General features: G+C 39.7%; 1 protein-coding gene across 6 annotated transcripts in view; it reads left to right on the top strand.

Annotated features, from left to right (window-relative positions):
• Positions 1-13,029, top strand: part of tenm4 (teneurin transmembrane protein 4) — a 122,617-nt gene that overhangs the window by 82,967 nt on the left and 26,621 nt on the right. For 3 of the 6 annotated variants that reach the window (XM_073487167.1, XM_073487142.1, XM_073487150.1), the window contains 4 exons: positions 1,590-1,839; positions 2,253-2,273; positions 6,302-6,534; positions 7,714-7,868. In XM_073487167.1, coding sequence (XP_073343268.1) covers positions 1,590-1,839; positions 2,253-2,273; positions 6,302-6,534; positions 7,714-7,868 — 659 coding nt within the window. The remainder of the gene's footprint in view (positions 1-1,589; positions 1,840-2,252; positions 2,274-6,301; positions 6,535-7,713; positions 7,869-13,029) is intronic. The other 3 variants (XM_073487177.1, XM_073487158.1, XM_073487134.1) reach the window with 1 other exon arrangement.

Here is a 13,029-nt window from a genome sequence, read left to right as displayed (position 1 = left end):
ACATTGATTGGGCAGCAGAAACATCTTTCGATTTACATATTTGAACACGTTCCAAGAGTAGATTCGCTCTAATGGAAACATGGTGCTCATGTGTGTGGGTGCATGCCTGGATGTCTGCACATAAACTCCACACATATGGCTCTATTTTTGTTCATGTGCAGAGCCGGTGGAGGTAGAAAGGCAAGCACAGAACCATTTTTAATACGGGCAAGTCAATTTTTTTGTGATTGTGCCTGTGTGGTAATTTTTCTAGCTCCAAGAGATTCCACTTGTGCCAAGGGCTTTTTGGTCCCTATTTTGGCGTGAAATTGTGCCTGTGTTTCCATCCGCTAAGACCACCTCTTATTGCAAACACAGGCACACAGAGCAATTTTCATGGCTTCATTTCGCAGGGGTGCACACACAGACCTATTCAGAATCACAGCAGATTCTCATCTGTGTGTTGACTTTCATTCTCTTTTAGGATTTTCACCCAATACTTATTTGAAATTGCATTAAGTAATGTTAAACCACTAGGATACAGGGAGTTGCCACTTTAGAGCACGAGAATAGTCTTAGCGTAACAAGTTCCCACCAGTAACATGTTTGCAAATAGTTTCTTTCTTACCAATCCAACAGAAACAGTTCAACATGAGCATCCCATCAAAATCCTTTTGCTTGCAACTTGCTAACTGCACCCCACATTATTACACACACATCAAGCAGCATGGGTATCTTAATTAAATGATTAAATCTGACATGGAATTTGCAAACATATTCATACAGCCCTCTACACATCTCTACACACCAAACTGCTGGGCTATTCTCTACAGATTCCAAGTTTGCAAATTGTAAATTACTGCAAGTGTAGATGGCAGCACCAGGATTTGTCTCGAGCTTGTTCAAAAATGTAGCAACATTTTATTATTTAGACAAAAATGACAAACCATAGTTCCTAGGATTAATTGGGAGCTGTTAGCAAATGCAATTATGTGAATTCCATGAACAATTTGCAGGAGTGGGATTAATATGTAAACATACCTTAATATGACTAATTGGGTGCAAATTTTACAATTACTGTGGTAGAAAGTTCAGCAGTTACTAATAATGCTAATATATTTTATATTTTTGTCAAATACCAACTGCATGAATCTAATTTTCTTGGAAAATATGTTTGTGTACATCATTACACATGAACAGGATTTCAAGTGCCTCATAAAAAATGTAAATTCAACATGAACTGAGACATCATCTGCCATTGGTAATATAATTTGGGTGCTGTATATTCATTATTGGGCGGCTGCATGATGGTGCCTGTCTAAGAAGTTTTTTTGTGGAGAAGCTGGGCGCACTCATGGCAGAAAACAGTCTGCTGCTGCTGTCCACTAAGATTAGAGAAGATTATTTAGCTGCCTCTTGTTTAAGCCAACCAAAATTTGCAAAATGTATTCTAACTACTGGCCACACCCATTTTCACTCACTATCCTTGTCTGTAATTGCAATTCTGCTTGTGTCCATAAATGTTTCAGGAAAATAGAGCCAGCCTTCATACTGTGCTTAGTCTAAACAGGTTGCAGGTGTTACTTATTTCTTTCCTGTGCCCTCATCAGGTATTCTTCATATGGGCAATGGGGAGAATGTCTTCATCTCCCAGCAGCCTCCTGTAATCGGCAGCGTGATGGGGAACGGGCGCAGGCGCAGCATCTCCTGCCCCAGCTGTAATGGCCTTGCTGACGGAAACAAGCTGCTGGCCCCTGTGGCTCTGGCCTGTGGCTCAGATGGAAGTCTGTACGTGGGCGACTTCAACTATGTGAGGAGGATTTTCACCACGGGGAATGTCACGAGCGTCCTGGAGCTCAGGTAATGGGAGGAGTAGCCAACTAACATCCACTCTGGACCATGAGCTCAGATGGGCTTGCACACAGGTCATAAACCAGTGAGGTCTATTGAGATAGACAGAAATGCCCTAAAGGCTCAGGATTGATGGTCCTGGCTTCTCATCCACCTGTATCAGCTGGAGTTTGGCCCTGATATGGGCTGAAGTGGATGTAATGAGGTCTTAGCAGAAGACATTCTAGGACAAGATTAATTACTTAGTTAATGTCAGCAAAGACAAGTTTGAGTAGATAAGAAATACAATGTTTTGTCATGATTCTCTTTTAACAACTGTTTTCCACTAACAACTGTTTTTTTTATTTTTTTATTCTATCCACTAACAACTAACATTTCCTTTCCTTCTCTCTCATTTTCTGCTGCTTTTGGCAAACTGACAGAAATAAAGACTTCAGGCATAGGTAAGCAATTAAATTAATATAGAAAAGGGTTGAGTCCACATAATTGATGCTGAAGTGACCTTTTGAGCCCATCAGACATGAACTTGTGAGCAACTAGAAGATCATATCTTACTGACTGTGTTATTTTCATCTTGATAAAGATGTTGATTTAGTGGTTTAATTGTCTCCTGAGTTTACTTAATCTCTGGATTCGGAGCCTTGTTCACTACAGTTTGTTTGCATCTGTGCGTGTGTGTGTGTGTGTGTGTGTGTGTGTGTGTGTGTGTGTGTGTGTGTGTGTGTGTGTGATTGTAATGAGAGAATGCAGCTGATTGTCGGCTCAGTAGAGGCCACACTTTCTCAGGTTTGACAATGGAGCTGAAATGACGTTTTTCAGTATACTACAATGAATGATTTTTTTTTTTCCAAACCATGTGTGAAGTATTCAGTAATCTAGTATTGTGCCTTTTTTAAAATGCATGTCTTTAATTAAAATGGTAGTGGATTGCCATCTGTCAAGGAGTCTCAACATTTCAGAGTGTTATATAGAACCAGTTGTTGTGTAAGATTTTATCCTTGGCAGGTGGCGGTAAGGAAAACCTCTGTGTATTGTCTTTAGATACCATGTCTCAGATAAAGGGCTATTGATTGATTTTCTATCAGAGGGTCATGACTTGAGCCAGGGAACATATAGTCAGACTGAGGATAAAGAGCAAAGTGCTGCTGGTCACTGGCCTCTATTTTCTGAATGGCCATATTAACAAAACACTCAGAAGCTCTCTGTTGCTTTTTCTGTCTCTCCATAACTATATTTTCTCAGTTGAGCTTCAACTGCAGATGAATTGTCAACTATTGTAATCATCGATTAATTGTTTCATTCATTTTTTTAAGCAAAAAACATTTGCTGGTTCCAGCCACTTAAATGCAAGGATTTGCTGCTTTTCTTTGTCATTTTAAATGAAGAGTTTTGGAGTTTTGGACTGTTAGTTTGACAAAAGAAGCAATTTGAAGATGTCACTTGGGGCTCGGGGAAATTGTGATGAGCATTTTCCCAATTTTTTTACATTTATCAGCAAGTTAATCGTTCATGAAAACAATTGTTAGTTGCATTCCTTTTTCTCTTCATAATATATGAAATATTTCTCTGTGGAACAAAAAATGTTAAATTCCTTACATACACTAAATCGAAGGAAACATCAAAGCTCAGTCCCTTTGGTTTCCATACTCCAAATACATTTGCATGTTAAGAGGAGATTTATCCAGGAAAACACAGCATGTGTCTGTATAAAACGGGTGGCTGCCTCCTATTCATGTGTGAGCGAGCGATAGGGCTCGGAGGTGGCTGATCTCACTACAATGTTCATTGACCCCCTACTAAGGATGTCCCCATCCACTCCAACCATGCTCACTCCATTGCCGTGCCAGCATGCTGCAAAATCCAATTATCTTCTACAAACTAGATGTTGTCAGTGAATATAGATGGAGTATGTGGCCATAGCTCAAGGTCAGGGAATAACGCCTCATAGTTTCAAACACGGTGGGGGACCAACACGGTTCTACATGCAACTGGGAGCCGATAAGGTATCAGCTGATTGCACATTTCAGATAAAATGCAAAGTGGATTCCAGTTATTGAGGCTTGCTACTGACCTACTCAAAGACAGCAGTCGCTTTTCTAAGCCAGCTGCTTGTACCTGGAACATACTGTAGTCCAACATATCAGTCAACTTGGTCAGTGGGCTGATTGTGACATGTGCGCCTGAGGTTTTCTGCAGTGTCCTGTCATCACTGATTCATTGAAGGTCAATTGTCATTTAAAATTATGTGCTGGAGTTGACAATTCCACAGACCCACTGGTCCTTCTTCTTGTTGTACTATAAAAATATAAGGTTTGGCACTGTCATACTGACCATAAGCCCTAAAAGAACCCTCAAGGTTATCGGTGAAATTCTGTCTTAATCCACTTTGAATGACACCCTGCTGACAGGTTTCTCCATAATGCTTATCAGGTCTGGCAGAACTGTGCTGTATCCTGCCCTGATAACTCTGGTCATCTTTAAGGTGGTGCTAACTAGGGCATTCACAACCCGGCATTTAAGAATCCCAAGAAGTAGTCAAATAGTCAATCAATTTTAGGATATTTATCATGTTTTTTTCACCCAATAACTATCATCGATTCTCGTCAAAAAGGTCTCAAATACAACCAATTAAAGAGTTAACTAATGTAGCTGGGAACAACCAGGGGTAGGTGATATACAAGAGTCCTCAACTGGCTCTGAGGCTGAGTGAGCTGTAATCTGATTGGACTAAACCCTCAGCAGGCCTGTCTGAGCTGGAGATACTGTGTTACTGCAGTAACGATTGCTTAGTCTTTCCTTCTCTAAATACCTTAAAGTGTGCTTATATAACAGAAAATAGAAAATAATTGTTTAAACAAATATATGTCCAACAACAGTTAAAGTTCTGTCCTCCTTCTGTTGTCAGGACGCCACCTCAAATGCTCCAAATAGCCTTCTATGATGCGTTATGCCTTCTCTTATTACTGCACCATGCTAAAATCTCAGATCATTAGTCTTCAACAATGCATTGTATCAACTAGTGTTTTCTTATTGTTGACTAGTTGATATTCTGTGAAACCCCACTAATCACTGCATTGCTAAATTGTTTTCTAATTCTTTTTTTTGTCCGACCAACAGTCAAAAACCCAAAGATGTTCAATTTAAAATGATTCAGTTATATTTTAAATGATTTATCAGTGTCATAGATTAGCCAAATTGTTGTTGATAAATTCTGATAGAATCAACAAATAGAACTAGTTAAAAGGAATCAGTGAGCTGTTTTTTCATGCTGGTGGCACCTGTAGAAAAAAGACATCTTATCCAAGTACCATCTGTGCCATGTGCTGTATTTATGGGAGTAGAGACAAGTCTGTCAGATCTGTCAGTCAAGTCCGCCACTTTCAAAATAAGTGCCTATAGTTTCTACCATCCAGTAATGTATAATGCCATCGGGCTTAGGTGTTTTTAGTTACAATCTCTCATGGTTTGATTTTTCAGCAGAAGATCTTGTATTTTTATTATAAGCAGGAGCTGCTTTTTAAAGTAAACAGTCCCCTCTGTCACTTCATTTGTACTACTATGGATTTGTCTACAGTCATCTTTATTTTCTGTGTTTTCTGACACCTATTCTGTCTGGAGCATGCCAATAGATTGCATACATCCCGCCACAGCAGGATTGGTTATATTTGGTTCTATTGTCTGTCTGTCAGGTTGGGCAACCTCCTGTGGATATGAAGGATTACTTTGTTGACTTGGTTGGAAGTTTGATAGGATGTTTTTTTTCTGTGCTGGAATCTCAGCCTGATGGATGCATTGTGTGTTTGGATTGCCGCTTTCGCTTTGCATTTGTATTTTTCTCTAAAAAAGTCCCAAGGGCAATGGCAGAACCGACCTGTTTGTACTTCTTCTGGCATTAACCAGCGTACTGCTACTGTATAGATACTGTGTTTGGTTTCTTATTGTTGTTTTCAGATGTTATCACAGAGATTTCTTGGGTCAGGGATGGGGGAGTAATTAGACTTTCTGTCAAAGGATCCAGTGTACCCCACAGACTTAGTCCCAGTGGTCCTTCCTTTCTCTGGATCCCCTCCAGAATCACACACTTTTTAATAATTTGAAAGAAACTACGCATCTGTATCTATAAATATATGAAGAATTTTTTTGTGTATATGTCACATACACATTTATTCAGAGTGGAGTTTCCACGCTCTTTTGACAGCAGGGATTTCTAACTAAGCTGACTGTATTGTAGATGAGTTCTAAGCTCCACCATTATGTCATGTTTAATCTCATTCTATTTTGCCATGTTTAATCTCATTCTATTTTTTTCTTTTTCCGTGTCCTTGGTTTAAACTGTAATTGTGCCCAATTGACTCTCTAAATGGCTTTTGAATCCATTTTAATTGTATTACACAATGTTTCTTATTGAAAGCGCTGTAGCCCTTCCAGTTTTATTGACTCAGGCCCCATCCTCTCTTTCCCCTTCTCTCAGCAACAGCCCCGCTCATAAGTACTACCTGGCCACCAGTCCGGTGAACGGTGCCGTGTACCTTTCGGACACCAGCAGCAGGAAGGTGTTCAAGGTGAAATCGCTGCGAGTTGTGAAAGATGTGGCCAAGAATCTGGAGCTGGTGGCAGGGACTGGTGACCAATGTCTCCCATATGATGACGCTCGCTGTGGGGATGGAGGAAAGGCTGTTGAGGCCACTCTCACTAACCCGAGAGGTATTGTATGGATGTTATTGTAATCAATGTAGTGTGCAGTTTCAAGTCCGTTGGACGTCTTGTTTTCTCTTTTCTTTTCAAAGAGACTAGATTGCTGTAATGGATAGTTGAAGAGCTTAAATAATTATTCATTTAAATCGATTAGTTGTCAACTATTAAATTGATCTGCAACTACTTTGATAGTCGATGAATAATTTAGTAATTTCAAATATCAAAATTATAAATATTTTCTAGTCTCTATACTCCTCTATGACAGGAGACTGAATATCTTTGCATTGGGGACAAAATAAAATATTTGGAGATGTCAACTTGGGTTTTGGGAATCATCCATGTTTTTTCACCATTTTATGATATTTTTTAGACCAAACAACTGATCGACTGTTTCAGAAAATAATCAACTGATCAATCGAGAATAAAAATAATCATTAGTTGCAGCTGTAGTTGAAGACAGTAGTCCCAGAGGCTAGATCAATACTCTTCAGTTTTAATGCATTATCTTCTTCTCTTACTCATCACTAACATACTTATAACTATAACTAATAGCTTCAGTTATTTTAAACTCTTATTTTTTATAGCATTCCATCTGCTTCAAGGGTCTTCCTTTCCTTGTTGCTCCATATTTGGATGATGCATTAGTCATTAGATCACATGCTTACTGTTTGTCCTCCACTGGGCTGACATTGTGAATCACATGTACTGAAATAACACTGAAGCACCACTGAAATGGGCAACATGAATTGTATGGTGAAAATAGAATGTTTTGCCATAACAACTGCAGACTAGATGTTCATGGCTGCTTAAATATTGTTTGACGGACCCTGAAGTAATAGAAATATACAGAGATGTGCATTGCTGAGATTAGTATTCTCAGTTGCATTGTTGTTTGAGGCGAGAGAGCATGAGGGAAGAGACTGCGCTGATGAAATTTCTGTTGTGTAATTGAATCAATATGTACAGTACTCTTCATCTATTTTGATGTTTCTATTGTTCTCCATTATTGATTTAAAAAAATCAATCCTCGCATTAGTTTTCATTGCTGTGATTAGTCTTTAATTTTTATTGCAGTGAATAGTGCTTAATTGTCATTAAGTGGTGCTCTGTCCTCACATTAAGTCACAGATAAACAAAATAACTGATGGCTATTTTCCTCCTGTCCATTGGGTGACTTTTCATCCGCAGGCATTACGGTCGATAAGTATGGTGTAATCTTCTTTGTGGATGGGACCATGATTCGCAGGATTGATCAGAACGGAATCATCTCCACTCTTCTGGGCTTTAATGACCTGACCTCTGCCCGACCTCTCAGCTGCGATGCCGTGATGGACATCTCTCAGGTACGACCTCTCTGACCCAGGCAGCCGGCATGTGTTTTTCCTGTCTCTCAACCTACACGAGTCTCCTTGACTGACCCTGGTCTCTGGGATGCTTATACCCCCATGTGAGCTTTTGCTTTCGTAGCTGGAAGATCTTCAGATCTAGTGGTCCTTGGTCTAGTTTTGATCCATGTTTGCATTAGCTGCAGTTTTTAGATTCACAACACTTGCAATGGATACTAAGGTAGAAAAGGCCGTTAGAGCCTAAAGGCATTTAGCATTCTATGGGTTTTCAGACTGAATACTGTTTTCCTGTGTTTACTTAAACCAATGTCAGTAAAGTTATGTCAGTAAACCAAAGCTATACCTGAATCAATATTCGAAGACTGAAAAAGATAGCGAGAAGCAGAGCTCTTATAGTGTTTAAGTGGTCTTAAAATCCCACTCTAGTGCAGTGCATATAAAATAAATAATTAATTTAACATGTTGCACCTAATTTTTGCAAAACCAGCCTCTCTGACCATGGAGGGGGATGTTCAATTCATTAAACCAAGGATGGTCTGGATTCACTGAGATAGATCTCATTGGTCCAGAAGATTATGAATTCGGGAGAGCAGTCCCAAACACAGCTGTGCCAGACTGGCAAATGAAAAAATTTAAATCACCTCATGAGTAACAAGCAAATATTAATAGAAAAGGAAAATGAGCAGTTAAAGGGACACACAAAGGAACAGAAATAACCACAGAACCTGTTTACAGAGCCATGCTGAAACCAGAGGTGGCACTGGAGCAGAGGGGAGCTTTCATGTCTGTGTCAAGTGGCCACACAGCCCCGAGTGCAAAGAGCCTTCAACCTATAGCTGTAGGGGGATGACAAGGATGACCTATAACCTTGCTGGCTCCCAGTTCATGCACACATGTCCACTGATGCACACAGACACATGTACACACACATACACACATATGCACACATACAGTACCAGACCACTACACCAGACAGAACACATCCCCCAGGCAAGGACGCTGCACCGAGGTCACATCACTCTCTATAGCTCAGTGACTTCCCAATAGAGGTGACGACACAGATTTTTTTGCATACTGTGGCAGCCTACAGTACGCATTAACTGTTTTTTTTTCCCTGACATTATAATTTTCAACCTAAGCAGTTACAGAAGGGGTTGTTTCGTTGTGTTGAGTCTGGCTAGTTTGAAACATTACTAAAACCGGACGTTATAGGTGGTGCAGCATTAGAGGTCGTGTCAAACAGCCAACAGCTGTCACCCTCTCTTTGCAGTGGTGAGCAGTTAGTTTTACTACTCACTGACAGTGATTAACTTGTGTTTTGATATTATCTGGAGCTCTGTGGCTCAGCTATCCTGAGGAAACAGTTTCCTCTGAGTCTCCAACTGCTGCTCCATAACCCATGGTTAACGTGCCTGTATAACCAGGTTATGGGCTCAGAACCATAAAGCGTTGTTGGTTTAGTTATGATGGACCGTCAGATAACTCATCTCAGAAAACACCATCAGATCTAAGTTGGTAGGTGGACCCTGGTTTAGATTAAATCTTTAGATCCATCATTTGATCTAATTCATATTTGTTTTTATTATTGTGAATCTGGAGTGGGGTATCTATTTCGTTCATGCAGTTACAGTGGTAACTGTGCTCAGCTGTGTTTAAATGAGCTAACCGGTCAGTGGTATAAGAGTGCATGCTGGACACAGCTTTTTTTCTATCTTCAAAACATCAGTGAGCACTGAATTTCAATTTACTGACAGTATTAACATGATATTTAACTGTATATACGTGCAACTCTGCATCATGTAATTGGTTTTAGTATATAACTGACAGTCAAGTATTAGGCCAACATTAGGCTACAACATCATCTGGCATAATATATTGTAATTCAGGGAGCAATGAAAAATATTGAGTTGCTCAGGCCCTTCAGCAGCCACAGAGCTGGGTTCACTCATTCAGTGGCTGTAATAACTGTTTATTTAGAAGCTACCCGAAGGTGTTTTGTAATTTTAGAGGGGGCTCTGTGTGTGCACGCCTTCAACAACTAAAGCCAAACAAACTGTGGCTTTTGTCCTGGAGCAGGAATGTGAAAAAAGCCTGATGTTCAGACTTTGTCCTGCGTAAGGAGGCAGTGTAGTTAACAGTACAGCAACTGTACATTTTTTTCATTAATGGCTTTGTTGCTTTGTTTGGGTGGAGAGAGAGAGAAAGATAAAGCCTTAAAGTAGGTGTCTTATACCAAAAACAATAGGCTATTAAATGCATAGCACGAATTAAGTTATCCATGCACACAAATTATTAAATCGAGACCACAAATTATTGAATAGATGGCAGGATTTACTAATTTGAGAACACAAATTATTAAATCAAGAGTACAAATTACGATTTCAAGAGCACAAATTAGTTGTTTTTTTTCTGTTTAATTTTACTCCCAAGAAAAGACCATGGACTTTAATGATAAGATTTGATTGATGTCTAAGCCCTGCTTCATGTGCATCCACCATGCCCCATCGTGTATGAAATCGAGTACAACTAGCAAACAGGTCCTGAGGGGGCCTGTGATGCCAGTGGAGAGAAGCTTTCTGTGTTGAAATGATGTATTCAGCGGAGGGAGCAAAGCCTCCAGCTGCCCATTTCCAGCCCCGGGGGGGACTCCATCCCCCTCGTGACCCGTGCTACCCCCCCCCCGCGCACAAACACAAGCGCCTATAGATGCTCACCATCCCAGCTCCACAGCAGCGAGGACACAGGCAGACTGACTGCAGCTCTACAACGATGACAAATCGCACAAGCACTGCCAGAGACACTCAGACAGTAAAAAGCATCCATTAAAAATTCATCCAGGGCACGTAGCTTCCTACTTCAAACACTCCCCAACCCCTCACTTAGGACCAGAGTTTCTCTGGAGAAGGCTCATCACTGTGGTCATTACTTTTGCTGTACCTCACCTGTTCTAGGCAAAAAAAATTCCATTTTTTCTCTCTCCTCTAAAGAGGAGTGAACGTGCTACAGCAAAATTCACTCTTAATTCAAAGTGCAGCTCTGTAACCTTTCCTTCGTCTTACTTTTTATTACCATGGAAAAGGACAAGAGTTTGACCTCGTTCAAGAATGTCTTAATTTGTTTATACCAAGGCCTTAGGTTCTTGCTATTTCAGAAATATGTTCCATTTTCTGTTTCAAGCTTGAAAATCTTCTCTCCATCCCCTGCTGAGTTCAGACTCAAACAGAGGGAAACCATGTCTTAAAACAAGATCACTTGAACGTCTTTCAAGGGTGTAAGCAGCTTCAGGAAGCTTTATCAAGGCTCTGACAGTGACATTCAATTCAAATCTGAGAGGGACTTCAAATAATGACATATTACTCTTCTTCAGACAGGCATCATGCTGGTATGGGCCAAGAGTGAAGAGATGCTAATGGAAAATTACATTATAGTGCTAATACAAGTTCAAACACAGTTAAAAATAGTTTGGTGTCGTGTCGGTGCAAATCCACGGCTCACTTCTTTGGCTGATGAGCACATTTTGGATTTCTTTTGCTGGTAGTGGCTGTGTCAGGCGGGCACTACTGACAGCTGCCCCACAGTATAAAGGGGAGGGTATGATCGGGTTACAGCATATGGGACAGCAGCTCGGGAAATATCCCCTCATCAGTCAGAGTGGCGTGAAAACCTCCTTACAGGCAGCTCCCCCGAGCCACTCCACACTCTGGCTCATGAAATATTTAACCACCAGTGTTGACAAGAAATAGGTTTTAAGAAATTGAAAGTCTCCCCTTCATTTCCCAAGTAAATGCATTTTCTGTTCACTGAAAGACGACATGTATCCACTGCCAGTTTCCTGTTTGTTGTATGTGTCCTTTTATATAAACCTCTCCTGTCCTGTGGGGGTGGTGGTGATGGGATGATGAGAGGTTTATGGGATGTGAGCTGTGTGTGATGCTCAAATCTGTTTTTCAATCAAAGGTGGACAAGTGCTCTGCTTGTGAAAAGTGGCTGGGATTCAAGAGCGTGACCAATGCCAAGAGTGTAGAAACATTCAAGTAATGCCATGTCAATTATATGTTAATTATTGTGTCAGCATTGACCTTTAAATTAGAAAATTAGGGATATGTGCTGATGGCAGGTAAATAAAACCTTTAAGAGTGCTTGCAGACATTTATCAGAAAGCTGTTGGCTGTGAGCAACCTGCTACTCTGTGCACGTTGTCATATTTTGTGTTTCAGGACCCCTGTTTTTTGTGCTATGTAATGCAGAATAGCACGTCAAAAGAAGTTAAATTTACTTCCTCAACCTTGACTTTTTTTCCACATTTATCAGTGGAAACCATTTCCCTGAGGCATTTTAACTCTCACATGATTGCAAGTTGAAAAGCCAGCATTTTTTTACTGAAAAGCTTTTGGTGAATTTATTTTTAATGACTGGCCAAATAGCATCTCTATTGTCCACATTTTAGAGTTATGCACACTCACAAAATGAACTCATTATGTTGCATTGGTCTATTTTTTGTGGCGTTCTACTCACTTAGCCTACCTACAGGATACAATCTGGATTTACCACAATAACTTACACTAATAATACTTAAAGAAAAAAAAGCTAAATGGAGTATGAACTTATGTAATTCACATGTGAAAATGTACATTTCTTCTGGGGAAATTTTCATCTATATTTTAAAAAAGTCCAAAAAAAAAAAGCCCTGTTCTTATCATTTTATTTTGACATTAAAAATATAATTTACATGTGAAAATAGTCAATCACATGTGAAAATGTGGAATTCACAAGTGATGAAGCAATTTTCATGTGATTACATGTGCCTTGTTTTGTTTCCACATGTGGAAATTCTAATCTACATGTGATAAAAGCCAATCACATATGAATGTTTGTAGTTCACATGTTAAAAGGTAAATGTCACATGTGGACATTTCATTCACATGTGAAAAAAGCCAATCACTTGTGAAAATTTCCAATTCACATTCACATATTTTCTTTTCACATGGACATTGGAAATTGTATTTTTCTAATGACAAAGTTCACATGTGATTTTTGGAAGGGTTTCTTTGACAGTGGTCAATGTCAAGATTTATTTCATATGAAATTAAAGTACACATGACCAAGTGATAATTATATGATATCACCTTCCCAAACTCCAATTTTAGGACAAAGTATC

The sequence above is a fragment of the Pagrus major genome, chromosome 2 (assembly GCF_040436345.1).
Source record: "Pagrus major chromosome 2, Pma_NU_1.0".
Taxonomy (NCBI): Eukaryota; Metazoa; Chordata; class Actinopteri; order Spariformes; family Sparidae; genus Pagrus; species Pagrus major.
Note: the sequence above shows the minus strand (reverse complement) of the source record. Positions and strands in the feature narration are given on the sequence as shown.